This window comes from Notothenia rossii, assembly GCF_949606895.1.
Source record: "Notothenia rossii genome assembly, chromosome: 11".
Taxonomy (NCBI): Eukaryota; Metazoa; Chordata; class Actinopteri; order Perciformes; family Nototheniidae; genus Notothenia; species Notothenia rossii.
This window is the reverse complement of record NC_136910.1, coordinates 22129352-22151226: the sequence shown is the minus strand read 5'-3', so window position 1 is coordinate 22151226 and position 21875 is coordinate 22129352. Positions and strand designations below refer to the sequence as shown.

At 42.3% G+C, this 21875-nt stretch overlaps 2 protein-coding genes across 7 annotated transcripts in view; both read right to left on the bottom strand.

The window, feature by feature from the left end:
• The window catches only part of LOC307024417 (uncharacterized protein), a gene marked incomplete at its 3' end in the record, with an annotated part of 109447 nt that extends 98826 nt beyond the window's left edge, over positions 1 to 10621 (bottom strand). Inside the window, exon 1 of the mRNA XM_079658486.1 lies at positions 10536 to 10621. The remainder of the gene's footprint in view (positions 1 to 10535) is intronic.
• A 1439-nt stretch (positions 10622 to 12060) lies between these two features.
• Positions 12061 to 21875, bottom strand: part of spag9b (sperm associated antigen 9b) — a 48910-nt gene continuing 39095 nt past the window's right edge. For all 6 annotated transcript variants that reach the window (XM_079660070.1, XM_079660071.1, XM_079660069.1 and 3 more), the window contains 10 exons: positions 21253 to 21412; positions 18887 to 19015; positions 18717 to 18797; positions 18564 to 18631; positions 18324 to 18472; positions 16475 to 16646; positions 16266 to 16379; positions 15681 to 15851; positions 14941 to 15072; positions 12061 to 14855 (listed from right to left, as the gene is read on the bottom strand). In XM_079660070.1, coding sequence (XP_079516196.1) covers positions 14737 to 14855; positions 14941 to 15072; positions 15681 to 15851; positions 16266 to 16379; positions 16475 to 16646; positions 18324 to 18472; positions 18564 to 18631; positions 18717 to 18797; positions 18887 to 19015; positions 21253 to 21412 — 1295 coding nt within the window. In that variant the 3' untranslated portion in view covers positions 12061 to 14736. The remainder of the gene's footprint in view (positions 14856 to 14940; positions 15073 to 15680; positions 15852 to 16265; positions 16380 to 16474; positions 16647 to 18323; positions 18473 to 18563; positions 18632 to 18716; positions 18798 to 18886; positions 19016 to 21252; positions 21413 to 21875) is intronic.

Sequence of the window (21875 nt, the reverse complement as noted above, 5' to 3'; positions counted from 1 at the left end):
TTTGTGTTGGGATCAGGGGAGCACAGGTTCAAACCCCACTGCATTCAGCATGTCGTTGTGTCCCTGAGACACTTCCAAATTGCTCCTGTGGGGATTGCCCACAGTATTGAGTATGTAAGTCGCTTTGGATAAAAGCGTCTAACATGTAACATTTAATGTAATGAGAGGCTTACAGTCAGCAGCCCTCAGCAAACTGGGGGCCCAGTTTGTGATTGGCCCACTGCCCAAAACAGTTAAGTAAGGCATCAGTGTGACTCAGCAGGCAAACATACAAGTGAACGTTCTGGAGCTGTCTGAACTCCACGTGGATAATCTCACCATCCTAGACATCCTACACTTAATTATTTACAGATTCAGGTATGTGCTCAGCTCCCTCCAGCCAGCCAATCTAAAGAGCATCAAGTTTCCAACACAGTTCTACATTGGACTACAGTACATGGAAGACAGAGACTAATTTCAAACAACTTTTCTAATGTCTTTATCTGGTACCACAAGATTTATCCTCCAGATCCAGAAAATGTTTAGCACAAAATAGCATTTTTGTTGAACTTGAGACTGGATTTGAAAAATAACTGTTGCTGTTACACTATTGCTGATTTCACAGAGCTCATTTAGTACCTACAGGGTAATTACAAAATAAATACAACTTCTGTTTGACAAAGTACACAGGCCTGGGTCACATGTAGGTTTGGAAGTAGTCCATTTTAATTTATGTCAGATGAGCGGAAATGGTGGAAATCCAAACACCCTGACGACCTCCTAACCTATCAAGCTATTTGCTGCAGGTCTCCCTTGAAAAAGAGATCTATGATCTCAATGGACCAATCTGGTTAAATAAATGTTTGAAATGAAAGCTCTCCTCTCTTCTTTCTCTTCTTCGATCTCTCAGGTAAAAAGCACTTTCTTTCAAGATAAGATCCATTCTTCCTATTCCAATCCCCAAAAACTATTTTCCATCTTCTCCACCCTCCTCGAACCCCCCAGAGCCCCTTCCCCCTCCTCCCTTCTTCCAAGCGCCTTCGTTAACTACTTTGAAAAAAAGGTTGATGATATTCGCTCTTCTTTTTCTGACTCACCTTTACTCACCGCTGGGTCACCAGACCTACCTTTCACCCACACACTAACCTCCTTTTCCCCTCTCTCTCCAAGTGAGGTTCTTACCCTCATTACTTCTGCCCGCCCTACCACCTGTCCTCTGGACCCTATCCCTTTAATCCTCCTTCAGACTATCGCTCCTGATATTCTACCGTTTCTCACCCATTTCATCAACACTTCTCTAACTTCTGGGGCCTCATTTATAACGTCGTGCGTAGGATTCACGTGGGAAGGTTGCTTACGTAGTAGAAATCCAAAAAATAGGTACAGACATTTTCCGACATTTTCCGATTCACCAAACATTGCGTACCGGTGAGGAAGGTGCGTACAGCAGTTCCTACGCCGGTTTCCCTTTATTAAATCACAATCGACTCGAAACGCGGTGCAGCTTTTGCGGGCTTCACGTAACGCCCATATTTGCCTATAAATAGTCAAAGAAACGCCCATTCATTCATTCATTTTGACTGACTTTATGAAGAAGGTAGCAGGAAATGACGACAGAACAGCTAAAAAAGACATCTCACACCGTGTCAGATTTTGGTTATTTTGGAGAGGTCGAGATAAATCATATTGTTTGGTGGATGCAGTTTGAACCAGAGTAGTAGCATGGAGGTCGGATCATCACCAAAATAAATAAATAAGTGGTCCAAAAAAGGTTAATGACAAAAAAAATACACATAGCCTTCCTCAGGCAGTGTGTTTGTACCGGGGAAAGGAGACACCCCCTTGATGATAAACTCTAAGAAATAATCGGGGAATCCCTCCGGAGTGGAGTCATGACGACTGGATCTGAATTATGTTTTCGTAGTTGGTGGTTTGTGTCCCAGCTGTCGATCAGCAGTGCGCATCGTCTCTGCAGCAACTCTATATCCACCAGTTAAAGGAAATACAACTAATGTGTTGCATTATATTAGCTGTACAATTTACCACATATGGTGTTCTTAGTTTCCATACCTCCTGTGTTTTATGAGCGACTTATCAAGTCTTAGCAAACGGCATAAAACATGATTAAACGTGTTAGTATATAAAACCATGCTCGTATACAACCTATAGAAATGCAAAACGGCGTCAGTTTAGACGTAATTCTGTCCTCCTGCTTACCGCATCATTTATGAGAAAACATTTCATAACATTAACACAACATATTCGAGGTGGTTTTAAATAACATATCCGTATTTATTTATTTCTCCAATTTATGTTTTTGTGTGCACTGAGGAGTCTCAAACAGGCGTTTGTTAAATCATTTTAAGATTGGCTTTGATCAATGTTTGAAAAATGAATTCTTCATATATGATAAATGAGAGGTAACATTTTATTTATGGTATTATTTCCACATATTTCTCTACATTCTTCCTTCTGCCAACGGTGTCGCAGTTTCTCGTCTCTCCCATTTTTGTGCTTAGTGCATACGCATGGGGTTTGCGCGGAGGACCACACGTTTTCCCGTCAAGTTAGTATTTTATAAATCGCAAACATTGCGTAGAAACTGGTGTACGCCACTTTCCCTCCTCACCTCATACCTCAAAGACCGCATCAGAGTAAACAGGGTTGTTGTACAGGGTAACTTGGAGAGGGTCCGAGTCCGACCCTTGTCAATTAACTACAGGGGTCCCTCAGGGCTCTTTTCTTGGTCCCCTCCTCTTCTCTCTGTACACAAACTCGCTCGGATCAGTCATTAGCCCGCATGGTTTTTCATACCATTGCTACGCTGACGACACACAATCAATTCTGTCTTTTCCCCGCTCAGAGACCCAGGTCCTCGCACGCATCTCTGCTTGTCTAGCTGACATCTCTCAGTGGATGTTTGCTCACCACCTCAAGCTCAACCTTGACAAGACTGAACTGCTTTTTCTTCCGGGAAAAGATTGTCCAACTCTTGACCTAACAATCAACATCGGCCCCTCTGTTGTTTCCCCGACTCAGACTGCAAGGAATCTGGGTGTGACCCTAGATAACAAACTGTCCTTCACTGCAAACATCGCTGCTACAAGCCGCTGCTGCAGATACCCTCTTTACAACATCAGGAGGATAGGTCCCCTCCTGACCCAGAAAGACACGCAACTTCTGGTCCAGGCTCTCGTCATCTCACGCCTAGACTACTGCAACTCCCTCCTGGCTGGTCTACCTGCATGTGCCATCCGACCTCTGCAGCTCATCCAGAATGCAGCGGCTCATCTGGTCTTCAACCTTCCTAAATTCTCCACACCACGCCGCTCCTCCGCTCCCTTCACTGGCTTCCGGTAACTTCTAGAATCCACTTCAAGACAATGCTGCGAATGGATGTGGCCCTTCCTACATCCAGGACATGGTTAAACTGTACACCCCAGCGTGTGCACTCCGCTCTGCATCAGCCAAACGGCTCGCTGCACCCTCGCTGCACCCTCGCTGCGAGGGGGACCCAAGATCCCATCAGCAAAAACACGTGGGTTTGCTATCCTGGCTCCAAAATGGTGGAATGAGCTCCCCATTGAAATCAGGACAGCAGAAAGCTTACACATCTTCCGGCGCAGACTGAAAACTCATCTCTTTCGACTCCACTTCGAGCAATACAATTACTAACAAAGCACTTATATACTAATAAAGGACTGGCTTATCTAAAGCCAGTTGAGTAGCACTTGAAATGTTTTGGCTCTATGAAACCTGATGTACTTATATGATTCTGTTTTCTTCAAGTTTGTATCCTCTTGGTCGAATGCACTTATTGTAAGTCACTTTGGATAAAAGCATCAGCTAAATGTAATGTAATGTCCTTTGAGATGACTTGGGTGTGATTAAAAAAAGGTTCACGGGGAGTTTTCATATGAAATGATGTAGTCAGCTGATAATTGACAGCCCCACCGCCTAGTTACCGGTACTGATGCTTTGTCTACCCTAATCCATAAACATATTCTGCATATGAATGCAACATCTGTATAGGCAACAGGACTTTTTGGTATTGAAAGCATACTGTTTTCTGTTTGTAGTCCACGCAGTATTGACCAATACATTAAACAGGCTTAGAATGCAGTTCCTTTGGTAAGCAAAAGAAGCATAAGACATTAAACCATATGAATCACGGAACGCATTGTTTATCGAGGGATGAAGATTCAGAATTGTATAAGCTGAATATACCTTTGCTATTTGTCTGAGGAGGATACGCCTCTGGGAGCAACTGGGGGTTCTGGTTAAGCCAGCCTGGTGGAGGGGTTTCTCTACCATGCCCTTCTCATTGTTTACAGTCAGACAGCCTCATACTCACTGCTTTGACGTGGACAAATTCAACCTGACATGCCTGCTGTGTTGATAAAATCGAACTAGGGGGAGGGGTTCAGCAGTGGGTCAAGTCCTGAGGTTTCACTGTTGTTACGTCCCCAGCTCGTTTAGGGTAAAAGGGAAGCAACACGAAACCAGATGTTCTTGGTAAGAGGTTTATTTTAATAATAACCTCAAATATCGGCTCTTTAAACAAGGAGCTGTCTCGGTATAATACAAGTAAACAAAAGGAGGCCACAGATGATCACAATCACAGAACAACATGAGCACTTAAGGCGAAAATAGTGAGGTGTCTAGCACAAATGCAACGCCGTCACAAGTCACAGAACATACACAAACATTTGGAGAGTAGAGTAGCGAGGCGCCTGGCACAAATCCAGCGCCCCGAATGACAGCAGCGTCTCAGCTTAAGTAGTGTCATCCCGCGTCATCAAGCGTCGTCCAGACCTCTTCCGGTGGGAGTAACTAAACAACGTCAGATCAACACGGTAACCATAGTACCTAAAGGCAGTCATATACACACACACACTGTACACACACAGAATGCTCACAGGCCGGTTAATGCAGAAGGCAAGGCGACAGCCGTCACAACTGTACCAGTGTTTCCCCTACCATTGTCTTGGCGGGGCGCTGCGCCCTGCCAACGGAGCCCCGCGCCCTGCCTGAAATTCAAGCTGTTTTTATTTTGTTTTTTATTTAAAAAAAAATATATATATAGCACCAAATTTCAACTGAAATCATCTATCTACGGTCACTTTTCCCATTGAACATGTGCTCTTTTATTAAATAAACTAAACGCCATGTTATTTATCCAATGTGTTCATGTTTCAGTGTACACTGCTTTGCGTATTCACATTCTCCCTCCGCTCTGTTTCTGAAGGGCGGGGCTCACACACACACACACACACACACGAATGCACACACTCGCGCTCACAATCAGAGACAAGAGCGGAGGAAAGGAGGAGAACAACAAAGTGTAAAAAAGTCAAACAAATCTGCTTTATTGGCACGAGCTCTGCTGTCTGCCCGTTTGTGTCCCCCCCCAAGTTTCAAATTCGTTTATTATTATTTTTTAACCGCAAGCCGTTATCGTCACGGGAGAAGGACACACACAGCCTGCCCAGGTGGACGCGCGCGAACGCGACAACGAACGTAGCGTGCGCATTCTAAAAATAGCTCACAGATGGAGCAGGTAACCCGGTTTTGAACTACAGTATTGAGATGTGAGTTGGTTTATTCAGTAAATTAGCTCAGGATAATTGGATGTTCTGTCTACACCTGTTGATGTGAGGCTAATGCAGGACTTGCTAGCTTGATGCTACCGGCATTTAGCGGCAGTGACTCAACAAATTGCCACTTAAAATGTATCGTCAGCAATGTATGACAAGTAGACTGCTTGTTTAATGTTACACTAACACCAATAGCTCAATATGATCATAACACGATTGCTTTCATATCAGAGATCAGATGAGGTGGAGCTGCCTCCAGCAATAGAGGATGAGGCAGAGAGAAGCAGCAGCAGCACAGGGTTGCAGCAGGTATGTTATATGCTGTAGTCAGGTGATTTAAATGTATCAATGAAAGGAAGAAGTGTAGACAACATGATAAGAAGGGAATACAGTTTAAATTAAAGTAATACAGTATAGTGTAACACTGTACTGTATTACTTTTTAATGTCCAAATACATTTGTTACTGTACGATATCGATAACAATAATTCACAGCTCCTCTCTGCTCCAGAGGATAACAAAAATGTGGGCGCCCCGACATTTGTTTTCGAGCAGCACCCTGCCAAGGCAGTAAACCTAGGGGAAACACTGTGTACTATATAGATCCTCTGGCTGATTGATCCAATATCTACCACAACATTCTCTGACCCACTGAAGGAGACTCAACAAGGTCACAGGAAGTTGAAGTGGTGGGCTGGAGGATAGAGGGCAAAGTGGCTGGCTTCCAGGGTTCAAACCAGTGTATGGTTCAAACGAGCGGTTACATTAGCGCCCGCCCGAGGACCCGCAGTGTTCAGAACATCTAACGCCATAACTCGACGGCTTCCTCGCGAGGGCAGACATGTGACGTGATGCTGCTGTCAGACGGAGATTTAAAGAAGAACATAGAGGGATGATTGTGCCTGCCCTCTGAGTGTGTTTACATAACTCAAAGCCAAAAATTGTCCCTGAGGTGATATTCATGGTTTAATATGGCTGAAAATGAAGGACAAGAGTGGGAGACGCTCCAGTTTGCTTATGAAAGGGACATGGGCAGATGCACGAGGTGTGTGTGTGTGTGTGTGTGTGTGTGTGTGTGTGACCCCAGTGAGTGCAGTGTGTTTGAGTGACTCATCTCCCCCTCTAGCTTTGCTTCCTAAAATACACCTCTTTTTCTCTCCCACCTTTGTTCCTGTCTGTTCAACGCATCAGCTCGCTTCAAATGACGTTAACACAAAACCAATCCCAAATCATCTACAGGCCTCACAATGTTAAGCTAAATCTTTTTTACTTTTTGAAAGAAGGAAAAAGAGGATGATTGAGAGAGAGATGGGCAGACGGGCTGGCAGAAGAGCAGCAGTGAGGGCAGTGAATGGAGCAAATGTTAAGACTCATTCATCCTGACAGTGTGCATGGCACCAGTCAGGGGATCAGAAGACAGAAGGAGGACCCCCCCTCCCCCAAAGACACACATATAGTCCCCATCACCTCCTCTGTGCAGGCAGCAGGGGGTTAAGAAGGCCACTTAGCAGTTCAACCCCAAAAATTGGTCCATGGTTGACAACACTCATAGTCTTTGCCTGGTGGTCATCATACCCATACTGCTTTGCCACTTGATGGAAGATGAGTAACAGTCTTCTTCCAAACTGGCTAGTGTGTGTTCCAAGTTGGTTAAACTTCCTAAGAATCCGTTTGCTTTTTCTTGGTTAAAGTCCGAAAGGTGCTCCAGGTCCTGTTAACGTTGCTTTTCCTAGAAACACCAGGGCAAATTTCCTCACATTACAACATGGTAAACTGTATCGGAGCTGATCTCATTTTACTTTTATACTTATTTAAGAGTCCTCCTGTTGTTCCCCAAGTCCCCCTTTGCTTACTTCTGTAACATAGTGACATCACTATGTAACACTCACGCTTCTATTGGACTATCGCTCCAACACATTGTATGTGATAGGCTGAGGGGCGGGACATCTCTAAGCGGTTGACCAATCACACTAGAGTCGGCCAGCTAACCAATCAAGGCAGACTGGGCTCTGGCTTCGGACAGAGGGTGAAAAGAGGTGCTGCAGCACAGGCAGTATGAGAAAAATAAAGAGCTTTTTGAACATTAAAGCATGGAGACATGTCCCAGAATAAACTGAAAATGAACATAACCTCTTTCATTTGCAAGTACAACTTCTTTAACAACTTTCTCTTCGTCCACCACCCCAAGAAATGTTGAATGCCCTTAGCTCTTTGTCCTGGCGGCTAAAGGTGTTGGGATTCAAGTTGAACATACATTTTGGGCCCTAAGCCGGATCCTCTGCAGTGGAAACACAACAAATTGTTTCATTTGTGCTCCGGCTCCAAACTCTCCCTGGAACTGCCTCTGTGGCAAAGAAGTACCGGCAAGTGAGGATAGGTATGAAGTCCTCTTTTCTCCTGTGTTTCCCCAGTGGGACATTACTGTTAATTCAGTAAATGGCTACCCAATGCACTTCTATTAAAGTCTTTGATTTATATCCAAATAATTTGACATCTTACACACTGGTTTTAAAGTGATGCTAAGGGTCTTTAGAAGTTGGGTTATATGAGGAACTTATCCAAACCAAAAAGTCATACTTCAAACAGAAACAAATCTAAAGACATATAGAGGTAAACGTGTAATATTCCTATCGAGTCCTCAACAAGGAAGCAATCCAATACATAAAACCAAAACTTCAAACTTAAAAAAATGTTGTCATCAGAAAATATGCATTTTTGAAAGTGCCAGATGTATGTTACTAGTTGTTCAAAGTGAAATAGTTTTGAAAATTCATTGTTGTATTCATTGATATTTGATATTTTGCTATGATGTATGTGGTCTAACATTAGCAAAATGAACACTTAAATAAAAAGGATGGAAATACTATATTTTAAATATTACCAACATAATGGGGGAGGTTCTCTCGTTTGTCTTGGGCTCGGGCTCTTGGCGGCTAAAAGAAAAATGTGTTTTATATGATCAGTATCACTTTATGTATTTGCACAATTGTGTGTGTCGCCCCAATGAGCAGATCATAGTGTCAGGGTGACAGGAAGTGGAGAGAATTTGCACTCAGACATCATTTTGAATAATTTGTTTGATATTAGAGGTTAATGAAGGCAAAGTAGTGTGCTGATGCTGGAGTTTTCCTAAAAGCTTCACACACACTGTCATCTCAGTTCTAGGAGATCTAAGAGTCACAAACACAAAGCGAGAAAGAAAAAGCCTTTTGGTGTCAGAGATGACTGTCAAATAAAGAGAAGGGAGTCCTTATATCATGTTAGGAAAAGGGATGACAAAGAGGGGTGGGATAAGAGAAGATGAGGGGACAGAAATAGACGGTGTGTGTGTGTGAGGGGACTCCAGATGTGTGTTTATCCTGCACCGGGGAAGACTTTGTCGTGCCAGCTGAGATGACAGAGCAGACGAGAGCCATGAGACACACACACAGGCCACGTAAACACACACTCCAGAGGTGTGTTGTTCCGAGTCATGCTGAACAGATACACCTCAGCAGATTTCTATTCCATTTTGATTTCTGCGTTTGCCTTCTGCTGGTAAAAAATATGGTATTATGCAAAGTCAGCCTCTGCCTCATCACACCCGTATGACCTGTTGTGAATTATACAAGATCAAACATCTTGGGCAGCAGTTGCCACGACAGGAACACAAGGTTATGGTTGGGGTGGGACCTGGTTAACTCCCCCCCACACACACACAACCCTGCAGCTACCATCTGGCTACCTTACATAATGGCAGAGCAGACTGTAACATGATACTACGCAGGAATATATTCCATGTTCCCAACCTTCAATAAACAGAATTTGATGGAGTTATTAATTATGTGAGGTGGAAAATTCAGAAACCATGGCCACTAGTAGCAACCCTAGATTTTATAATGTTTGCAAAATGGATGCTGAGTTTAAATACATCTTAAAGATGCAATTTGAATGACAAGGCCAGATTTTTGTTCAATGAGGCCCTATGATGTTTTTTGGGGTTTTCCCTTTCCTGTAGTGAATATATAGGTTATTGTGAATGTAAATGTACGGTGGCCGACAGGTGCAAACACAAAGGTTCATAACATTTCTTTGAGGAGAAACGTGCTGCACTTTAAAAAATGATTCAAATATAAAAACACGAAATGTCACAAACACATGCAAATGAAGAAACATCTTCACCAACTTGACAAAACATGTGTCGCTTTACTAAAAAAAAATGCTGCAAATATAAAAACACTGCTGCAAGAACCTCGAAAACACCACGGAAACGGGAACACGAAAAAGTGATTCACACAGCTGGAACCAGATGTCGTTGCCGTTGGGGGATTATAAAGTTGGCCAAAAACTGAAAGTTACCTGAAGTATACTTTTTATTGGCTTATTTTGACAATATGATCGCATGACTCCTTCCAATATTACTAGGTTAGCTAACTAGCTTACAGCAAATCTGCAATGATATTGGACTTACATTGGACTTATCTGCTAAGGGGCGGGACGTCTCTAAGCAGTTTATCAAAGCATGGAAACATGTCACAGTAGAGGCACAAAGTACAAATATTAACATTAGCATAATAAGGCCCCCTTTAAATAGAATGTGAAGTGGTTACGTCATGGGCACCCCATATTTTGACCAGCTTTTAATTTCTTCGGTTATGTCAAATTATTCTTTGTGCTGTTTTTAAATAGCTTCCTCTTTCTTTTTATGACTAAAGACTGTTCATTTACATCGTACAGTATGCAGTCAGTAGTAGATGTGAAATCACAGCTCGTTTCTTTAGAGCGGGTGGCCAAACTTGCAAATATCCTCTTTAAAAAGTTTTTTAAAAGCTTACATTAGATATAGCAGTGTAACAGACAGTACTTGGTGAAGTCTTAACCTTTCAATACAACTAATGTTTATCATCAGGTCAGTAAAACAGGAAGTATGAAGCCATGTTTGTTGTTGCTAGTTGACATGCTGTTCTGTGGAGCTCCTAACCTGCTCCTCTCTGCCTGTGATCCATGACAGCCAGGTGTGTGCTGAGCCTGCGAACAGATTACAGCCTCTCTGTCCCTCAGTCTGCTAAGCACCAGTTCAGCCTCATTGAGCGCTGAAACCAAGGCCTCGAATAGAACAGTGGTGGACCAATCACAGGCAGGGGAGGAGTGCCTCTGCCCTTCCAATAAAGTCACTGGAAAACAGTTGTACAGAGTGGAGGAACAACGCCACCGTGTGTTGGTTAGGAACTGTGAGTAGGTTCTTAAAGTGGATGTGACCATGAGTTCCTGTTAAGAATGATGTCGATATTTTCTAAATTTTTTATTAGAGATACAGACTATTTGATCAAATGTTCTTTTTTTAGGTTTTAAAATATAAATGTTCTATATAAAACATTAACTTCTTTGGAGAAACAATAATTCATAATTAGAGTTTTTCTAGAGAAAGTTGGTTGTGTATTTTTAATGGCTTGACTTTACTGACATTTGTCAGTAATGTTGTTTTTACCTAAAAAGACAGGGTGTTTCTCAATGTTGAGGACGCTTGCTTGGTACCACATGTCTTCCGAGTCACTTGCTTCAGAAGTGAGGCAAGAATCCTTCCTAGCCTCGGAAAACGAAGAATTGTTGAACAGGCTAACAGGTGTGCGTCATATGCGAGGCCCCGCCTTAAATGGAGCGCGATTTCCGCCAAAGATTTGGAAATTGGTCCGTGCGCAAAGCATTATGGGGATTATAAGACCGCGGAGTCTCCACATGTGCAACCTCGAAATATCCCGCTACGAAATACGCCGGCCTCGGTAGAATTCTAAGTATGCTGGACATTGGAACAGTCCTTCGGTGGGACTCGATGACGTAGCATCCTTGAAATAGTGGCTCTGGAGCATCCTTCCTTGACACCCCCAGTGTACCTGAAGTGCCCCCTCTGAAGAGTTTGGCAGAAATACCAGAGATCATGCATTGTAGCATCCCTCAGTTTCAGCAGTTTCAAAAGTGCTTCAGTGTCTGTGGCTTTAAATGCTAATGAGCTGCTAGGAGGATCGTCAGGTGATAAGGTGGGGGGAGGGGGGTTATTGGCTAATGGTTGCACAACCCAAAAAACAATGTGACATCACAAAGTCTCCAAAATCTGATCAGCTCATTTTCAGACAGGTTTGTATATAAATGGATCAGGACAAAAAGAGATGGGGCCTTTTTTCCTGAAACTTTCAGAATCTCGTTACACAGAGGGGATGAAAAAGTGGATTTTGCATAATAGGTGACTTTTAAGTTTTATGAATGGTTTTTGCCTTTGGTTGTTCAGAGATCGCTTAGTTATTTGCATGGATTACTATGGTGCTGCAGTCAAACTTTAGCTCGAAATCTTAAGAAGACTAGAAACTCTCTCTGGAGGGAACTTTGGGATTTTAGCCTTTGCAGACGAAAAACATGCCCAAAGTCCTATATAAGTTAACACACTACAGGAAAGCCCCACAAGCATAATAGGCCCCTTTAAGAAAAACAAAACATTACAGGCTGACAAAACATGCCCAGAAAAATTGCTTTTATTGACTGTTAAGAATAAGGCTAGATATGCTGTAGAAGATTGAGCGTCCTGCTAACATTGATTTCCTCCATGTTAGCGACACTAGCAGGAGAGGGATGGCCGACCTGATCCATCATGCCGAGGTGGGATGAAGCTTCTCGCTCATGGACCAGTTTATTTCCTGCATTAGTTGAAAGCTGATAGTTTCTGTGGACAGGCTGCAGGGTTTTTACTTAAAACATACAAAACAGGCCTGAAGCAAAACCCCTCACAGACATAGTGCATAGCTGAGTAGGGTTACCCCGTAGAAAACAAATTCATTTCAACAGCATCCAAGCCATTTCAATGTTTTATACATATATCATAATATATATTCATGTTCAATGTACAAAGATACATTCAGAATTGCAAAGGCTCAATCATTGTAAATAAATACTGAAATGGCTAAACTGCAATAACATCACACACACACACACACACACACACACACACACACACACACACACACACACACACACACACACACACACACACACACACACACACACACACACACACACACACACACACACACACACACACACACACACACACACACACACACACACACACACACACACACACACACACACACACACACACACACACACACACACACACACACACACACACACACACACACACACACACACACACCAAAGAGGACAAAACATACCAGTGCAGTGTCCTGGTACAGAGGCCAGAAATACAGTTTCATATGACAACCAAGTGAACATTTTGTGGACTGTACTCAAGAGAGAGGACCGTCTAGAAGAAAATAAATCATTAGGAGAGATAAGTCATCAGTTTAGGATCTTGCTTAGAATGTCAGATTAACATATATATTTGCACAAAAGGGGGCAGAGCAGCACCAAAAAACTAAATAAATAACAAATTCTGACCTCTAAATGTGGAAATAAGGATTAGAAGGCGGGTTATGTAATCCTTAGTGTGGCTGCTTGTATCAGATCCAGCACATTCTCGTTGTTCACACCCTAAAAATATTAATTTCCCCATATGAAAGTCTAAAAATATATCTATTCACCAGGATTCCTGTTATAAAATGTTATCTACATGGAGGCAGACTCAAACTGCTCAATGTTAGACTGTTTCAGCAAACTATTCATCTTTAATTTCCTTTGGTAGCAAGCGCAACATTCTTTCAAGAAAAAATAAATACTTTATCACACTTGAAAAGCTTGGTTACCTAGTCCTTTCCACTCTTGATACCTAAGGAATATTATTAAAGTGTCTACTAGCTGGAGCTGATGGTTAAACAGAGCAGAGGACCGACAGCATCCTCATGTAATACGGGATTAAATACAAGTCTGAAGTCTACACATGTGTAAGCATTGCAACCAAAACAGTCACACTCAGTTACTGAGCCTCCAGTTAGTATCTCTGATATATCATAACACTCGAGTCAGAGAGCTAAGAAGATCATTGCCTACAAAAGAATTCCTGTGGCTCGTCCTTCAAATCTGTAAAGATATGCTAGCAGCTATGTGAAGCTGTACTTCTTAGGCACAGTGGTGCTTTGAGCTAAATGCTAATGTCAGCATGCTAACATGCATACTCTGAAAATGTAATGTTAGCCGTCCTAGTTTAGCGGATCATTATTGTTACAGTAAATAGCATGAAAAACATGTATTTTGTCATAAACTAAGTTATTGAATATATAAAATGTAGAGCTTATGCTAAATCAGAGGAACTCCAAGGTTATTGCAACTCATCCTGAGGGAGGCATGCAATACATTCCATCCGATAGTTATTCAGATAGTAGGCCCACATAGCCATGCAGCTGCTACATGACAATACAAAGCAGAGATGGAGCATTTGTTCATTGAGATGGCCTGATGAGTGATAGGGATGTCTGAGAAACCCTCTGTATCAAAACTTTGCTGGTTGACTTTTCAGAATATCTGAGGCTTTGCTCTGTGACTGGAATGTAATGTTGGATTGAAATGGGTCCACCACTATAACATCTTGAATATTAGGATAAACACAAGGCCATGTTCTGCTCAAATAGATACTTAAAGCTGAAGTGTTGCCGACTAAAACAAATCCTGACCTAGAAACACCTGGCAATCAATCCACTTTGTCTTGCATACAATCAAAAGCCAAGTTCTCAAAGGATTCAAATGAACATAAAATATGATTTTGGATTCATGAAGAATCTCTAATGATTTTCTCCATGTGATTATTGTAATGTTTGACCCAATGATTTAGCATCATGCCGGGTCCAGCATGAGCACACAGACTGAACAGAGGGAAGGGAACCTGAACATGTAAGGCGGGGGGAAATGGTTGTATTTGAGGAGCAAATACAAAACAAATAGTTCTGTATCCAAATACAGCTTTACCTCAATTAATATTATAAGAGGCAGAGGCATAATTACAGATTCAAGTTTATAAAATATTAGATTAAAAGAAAAATAAATCATGGTTAAAACAATAACATGCAGTTTGTGTGAATGTGTTCACGGAGCAGCTCTCAGAGCAGTCTCTGCTTGTTTGACTGTTATTGTTCAGGAAGAAAAAGTGCTGATTAAACTCGTGTCAGAAGAGGGGGGGGTCGTCCCCCTGAACGCCTCCATGGCAGCGAGTTTGGGTTAAAAGGCAAATCAGGCTTCAGGGGTCAGTCTTCGTTGTCCAGGATCTGCCACACGATGAGGTGGCTGCGCTCAGCTTTAGCCTGGGAGGGGTGCAGCTTCATGGGCGGCTGCTCCCCCTCCTCCCCCTCAACATCCTCATCACCTGAAGACGAACAGAGAGACAGGACATTCTCTAAATCTCCTGTGATGACATCGGGGGTTTTATCCTCTACATGTAGCACACTCACCCATCCTGAAGTCGATGTAGCCCTCTCCCCCGCTCATCACCAACATGGACTTGGTTCCTTCCTGAGCCGCGGCATCTGTCGTCTTCTCCCCCGCTGCCTCCCCCCCGCAGGAAGCAGATGGATCTGCATGACCTGGGAGCACGGAGACACACACTGTAAATATCACCACTCAGTCCAGATTGTGTTTATCTGGTGCTTACCATCTGCTCTGTATGCTGTGAGAGATCTCAGCTCACGGACTCTAGTTTTTCATCTGAATTCAATAATATGACAAACCAAGTCGGACTATTAAACAGTTTCAAGGGTTCCCACAAAGTCCTAAACACCAAAGTGTTTTTCCAGACGAATTACCTCAAATTGAAGGACCCCTTTTGGCAGTTGAAGCCAAAGATCAAGATTATTTTTTGTTGTACTTTTTAGGGTTAAACAATGATGCAGCTGTCACAGACACCAATACAGAGAGTGGAATGTAACATACCTACTAGTATTAAGTAACCATTTTTGGAATATCTATTAATAAATAATTTCCCAATTTGGGATCAATAAAGTACCTATCCATCTATCTAATGTATTTTATTTTACTAAAAAGATTGAATATCCCAACAAATGATAGTTTTGGTAGGACCTGAGTGTTTGGTGAAACTACATATGGGAATATGCAGAATAAATACATGAGTTAGTTGAATAGTCATAGAACAGACTCATTTGAACAGAAAAAGTGAAGAGGCTGGAGTGTTCACCTGGGACCGCGGTGAAGAACTTGACAGCGTCTCTGTGACCATGGAAACAGAGCTGGGCCTGAGCCATGGAGCAGTACGGAACAAAGGTCCCGGCCGTCACTTTGTCTCCGCTGTCGTCGCTGTACACCACACTGCCTGGCTGGTTCCCTGCTGCCTTGGTCGCCTTGTTGCCTGCCAATGGAAGGTCATTAAGAGCCAAACTAAATGTGTTCAAGATATAAAGTTACTACACAGGCCTTTAATGTCAGAAAACTCAACAACTTGTTATACTCAGTTATCGATACGTAAATATATAACTATAATTATTATTTTGATCATTATTAATTAAGTTAAATGTTACTTTTACCTAATGCACCTAATTAACTGCAGTGCCAGTTATCATATTGTATCAGAATTACATACTATTCATAATTGTTAATAACCAGACTAGCTGATACTAGAACCCCAACAAGACATTAAGTGTACCGGATGTGGAGTTATAGTGTTAATGAGGGACTGCAAACACACTGCAAAGGCAGCAGAGTATAAATACATCTTAATATTTTAACTAAATAAATAAGATGTCGATCTAATTCCTGAACCCACTGTCAGTCAGAGGGATGGAGATGATGACTCCGTTTCCAGTTCCGATCCACAGACGGTTAGAGGACACCATGAGAGCTGTGATCCTCACGAATGAGAAGCCTAGTTTCCCCGTGCCTGAGAAAGAAAAAAAACAACACAACATTTGAGCTGATTGACAGGTCCTTCGTGTTTTATGGAGGAAGTGTTGTTGTTCTAAAGAGTGCACTGACCCAGCATCTTGCTGACGTAGGGCTCGATGTCCACGTCCTGGAGGTGCTGGAAGGTGTGGGCGTGGAACAGCCTGAGGGTGGAGTCCAGTCTGATGGACACCCAGATCCCGTCCCCGTCCCAGGCCAGCTGACGCACCTGGCTGTCCTTACGGGGGTGGGCGTCAAACGATTTCTGAAAGGGACAAAAAATATCCAAATAAAGAAGACTGAAAGAAGGATTTCATGACTCAAGGCCAAAGTTAAGGAAATTACAAGGCACTATTGATGTGTGAAAAGAGAATTTGTGGATCATATTTAGTTTTTAGTGGTACAAATCGAAGCCCTAAAAGGCAAGGGAGAAAACTAAATATGTTGTAAAAACATTTTTCTCCTGTGTTTATTATTTCAAAACATAAAAGCTTTTGCCTGAATTACATGTTTTAAACTGCTTAAAAACTGTTCATCTGTGAACCAGATTGAAAAAAAAAAAAGAAGCTTTGTCAAGTATTTTATTATGTCAAGATTGTCACTTATTTGTCTAGGTCAGTGGTTCCCAGTGTGTGTGAGGCGCGCCCCCCCTGGGGGTCGCAGAGGCATGACAGGGGGGGCTCGAGAGACCAGGAGGAAAAATGGTTATTAAAAAAAAAAAAGGATTGAAAAAAAAAATCATAATTTGTAAAATTATTGATTTGAAAATAATATGATACAGTACTATTACGTCTGGATCTTTGTGTGTCATTAAAGCTCTCTGTGTGTGTGTGGAACGAGCCATTTTGTGTGCGTGCGCGAGCGAGAGAGCGTACCGGTACCGGAGATCGTAGTTGCTAGCTTCTGGTCTTAGCGAGCTACGCTAACGGATATAAAGAGTTTTTTCAACAACAAAGTGGAGGAGAGTCCTCTCCTGTCAGACTGAGAGGCTCAGTGAACTAAAGGACTCTCTGAGTGTTTAGATAGTTAACTTTAGTCTAAGTTATCTCAGTGGATCTCAAATGTTTTGGTCACCATTAATGTAAACAATTATTTCCGAGGCACACGTTTATATGATCATCATAGTTATAAAGAAATAAGAGAATAAATGAAAAACAGGTATGAAATACTACTAAAAGGGTGATTTGTAAAATATCCATAGAGAAAAAGTAAATCTGTTTACAGTTCTGTTTCATATGGGTGTTGAGAGATGTATCCATAGATCTCTTTTTTTTGCTCTCAAAGTGCACCAGATTGATGCTTTTAACTTCAATATTTAAAAATAAATCTTACCGGGGGAGCTTGCCCCCAGATCCCCCTATGTGAGGTCCACACACCACCTATAAAAATAGCACTTTACCCTTGCTTACACCTATATGCCTCAAGCCTTCATTGTAACTGTCACATTGTGTATTTGCGTGGGGATTGTTGCAGTAGAAATTTCCCCTGTAGCGCCCGGTACATTCATGGGAAACCCTAAATGTTTGAGCACCCTCTATGAAACGTCAAGCTACCCCGCACCACCCCAAAATAAATATCTGGCGCCGCCACTGAGCCTGACTATTTGTGTTGGGGGGGCCCCGACTTATTTTTTTCTCCAAAGGGGGGGCCCTGACAGAAAAGGTTTGGGAACCCCTGGTCTAGGTCATTGTTGTTGTAATAAACATTTCAGCCACAAGAGGCTGAAGTGCACCATCAGTTATCCTGCCAAATCTTTATTTTCTCATATTTTATTCTCAATATTTGTTTTTCCTTCCGTTACACAGATTACGAAGCTTTCAAGAACATTTGAAAGATTGTCCTTCAAAAAATGTCTTCCCGTTTTAACTCATGAACACAAAAGCAGAAACAACAGACCAAAATAATCTAGGAATAAATGAGTGAGGGATAGGTGTAATTGTACCTCTATCTTCATGGCTTGGGGCTGCACTACATGGATCTTGTTCCTGAAGCCGCACCACACCTTGTCGTGCACTACAGTCATGCAGCGGATGGAGTGGTGGGGTCTCCCCAGGTCCAACAGATGGTAGTTGGTCAGATCCCACTGCCCATCTGCCACACACCAAGGAAGCCATGGTTATATTTACAGAGTTGATGGGGTTGATATTACTTGTTTATTTCAAAGTAGTGCGTGTTCTCTTACCTACTCCTCTGTGGAAAATGGCTAAGGTGCCATCAGAGAGACCCACCAGTACACGCCCTTTCACATGCCTGAGAGAGAGAAGAAACAGCGGTCACTATTTTGTAAACAGTGAAATGTCATACATATGTGTATCTTTAATTTCAATGTACTCACACTATGCCGAGCACAGAGTCCTTCAGCTTTATAGAATGGAGACACTTCTTCCACTGAGCCACAGAGGAGTGGACGTAAACACTACAATCACAAAGGCTTTCTTCAGATATCTGGAATTATGGACAAATAAAATGAATAATTGTGATGGGCAGCTGAACTGTAACACTCACCATCCATTCTGAGCCCCAAGCCACATAGTGGGCAGAACGCTGCTCATCTTCTGAGCCTCCTCTCTCATCAGGTCCTGCTCCTCCGCGTTGGAGTTTGAACTGACGCCGTCCTTCAGCAGATCACTCTCCCTGATCATCACAGACAGCATTGAGAGTTAGAGAGGCTGTGATTGCATTATTTTAACATGTAGGTGCATGTGCCAAATGTGTAGTGGCTACACATCTAGTTGTGAGTAATTCTCCAACTGTCGCCACTATAGAGTGATGCAGGAATGACTCTTTACATTTGGGAATGAGTTAGAATTAGCACTCTCAAAGTCAATGTATGCAATATTGATGTAGTGTGTTTATAGCCTAATGTTAGCTTTGTATTTCTTACAATTACACTTATGCTTTAACAATTATAGGCAGTGGTAATGGTATGTGGAGTTTATCCTGCTGAACAAAAAGTGTAAGTATAATAAAAGTGTATTCTGTAATATTCCTAAAACTAAAATGGAAAACAAAACTTTTTGTAGTATATAATACAGCCAGACAAAAAAAAACATCACTCCCCCACTCTACACAATCAATAAAAAGGCCATCAGTTTATTGGTGGCACTGGATGTATACAGTGGGGCAAAAAAGTATTTAGTCAGCCACCAATTGTGCAAGTTCTCCCACTTAAAAAGATCAGAGAGGCCTGTCATTTTCATCCTAGGTATGCCTCATTTAGGAGACAAAATGAGAAAAAGAAAAATCCAGAAAATCACATTGTCTGATTTTTAAAGAATTTATTTACAAATTATGGTGGAAAATAAGTATTTGGTCAATAACAAAAGTTCATCTCAATACTTTGTTATATACCCTTTGTTGGCAATGACAGAGGTCAAACGTTTTCTGTAAGTCTTCACAAGGTTTTCACACACTGTTGCTGGTATTTTGGCCCATTCCTCCATGCAGATCTCCTCTAGAGCAGTGATGTTTTGGGGCTATCGCTGGGCAACACGGACTTTCAACTCCCTCCAAAGATTTTCTATGGGGTTGAGATCTGGAGACTGGCTAGGCCACTCCAGGACCTTGAAATGCTTCTTACGAAGCCACTCCTTCGTTGCCCGGGCGGTGTGTTTGGAATCATTGTCATGCTGAAAGACCCAGCCACGTTTCATCTTCAACGCCCTTGCTGATAGAAGGAGGTTGTCACTCAAAATCTCACGATACATGGCCCCATTCATTCTTTCCTTTACACGGATCAGTTGTCCTGGTCCCTTTGCAGAAAAACAGCCCCAAAGCATGATGTTTCCACCCCCATGTTTCACAGTAGGTATGGTGTTCTTTGGATGCAACTCAGCATTCTTTCTCCTCCAAACACGTCTAGTTGAGTTTTTACCAAAAAGTTATATTTTGGTTTCATCTGACCATATGACATTCTCCCAATCCTCTTCTGGATCATCTAAATGCTCTCTAGCAAACTTCAGACGGGCCTGGACATGTAGTGGCCTAAGCAGGGGGACACGTCTGGCACTGCAGGATTTGAGTCCCTGGCGGCGTAGTGTGTTACTGATGGTAGCCTTTGTTACTTTGGTCCCAGCTCTCTGCATGTCATTGACTAGGTCCCCCCGTGTGGTTCTGGGATTTTTGCTCACCGTTCTTGTGATCATTTTGACCCCACGGGGTGAGATCTTGCGTGGAGCCCCAGATCGAGGGAGATTATCAGTGGTCTTGTATGTCTTCCATTTTCTAATAATTGCTCCCACAGTTGATTTCTTCACACCAAGCTGCTTACCTATTGCAGATTCAGTCTTCCCAGCCTGGTGCAGGTCTACAACTTTGTTTCTGGTGTCCTTTGACAGCTCTTTGGTCTTGGCCATAGTGGAGTTTGGAGTGTGGCTGTTTGAGGTTGTGGACAGGTGTCTTTTATACTGATAACGAGTTCAAACGGATGCCATTAATACAGTTAACAAGTGGAGGACAGAGGAGGCTCTTAAAGAAGAAGTTACAGGTCTGTGAGAGCCAGACATCTTGTTTGTTTGTAGGTGACCAAATACTTATTTTACCGAGGAATTTACCAATTAATTCATAAAAAAATCCTACAATGTGATCTCCTGGATTCTTTCCCCCCATTCTGTCTCTCATAGTTGAAGTGTACTTAGGATGAAAATTACAGGCCTCTCATCTTTTTAAGTGGGAGAACTTGCACAATTGGTGGCTGACTAAATACTTTTTTGCCCCACTGTATCTGCTTCTGTTACATAGTATTTTATAGTTATATAGCGTTTTTAATTGGATGTTGTTGCTTAGTAGGTTTGTTTAAGGTTATACTAATAAAATGGTTTTATTTGACAGACTGAATGGTAACATTGAGCCTGAGTGTACCTCTACATTACCTCTGAGTGTAGTTGGCTGGAGCCTCTGCTGTGTGCTGGACTCCCAGAGGGTCGGTGAACACGTGTTCTGTGTACGCCCCCCCCCGCAGGCTGGCTCTCTGGTCCGCAGGTCCTGCACTGGCCTCCGTCGCCTCGGTGGCTTCCTCTGCTGCTCTGGATTCTGTAGAGAGGAGCATCTCTCAGTAAAGATGACGGAATCAAATATCGGAGTAATATTTATGGTGTCATTGTCGCCTTATTACTACACCAGAGAGGTAGAAAATGAAACGGGAATTTTTTTTGAAACAGTGAGGATTTTACAATCGTCCGGGCTAATTAATTCAACTTTGGATGCTTTACAGTATCTCAGAACTATGTTAATTAGTGCAAATGCTGTTTACAGCATTCCACTGTAGTTCTTCCTTTCTTTATTCTCACGTCTTCTTCTTCTTCTTATTTCACCAAATAGTTTGGCTCTCAATAACTTCACCATACTTTCAAGTACAGAAACCATTCAAAAATATTCAGCCTTTTCAGCACATGATGGGAAACTTTCAACTTTTTCAAAATGTGTTATCCTTTTTGAAATATTCAGCTTTTTAAAAATTCTTTTTTTAACATGGAAGTCAATGGGAGGAACCTTC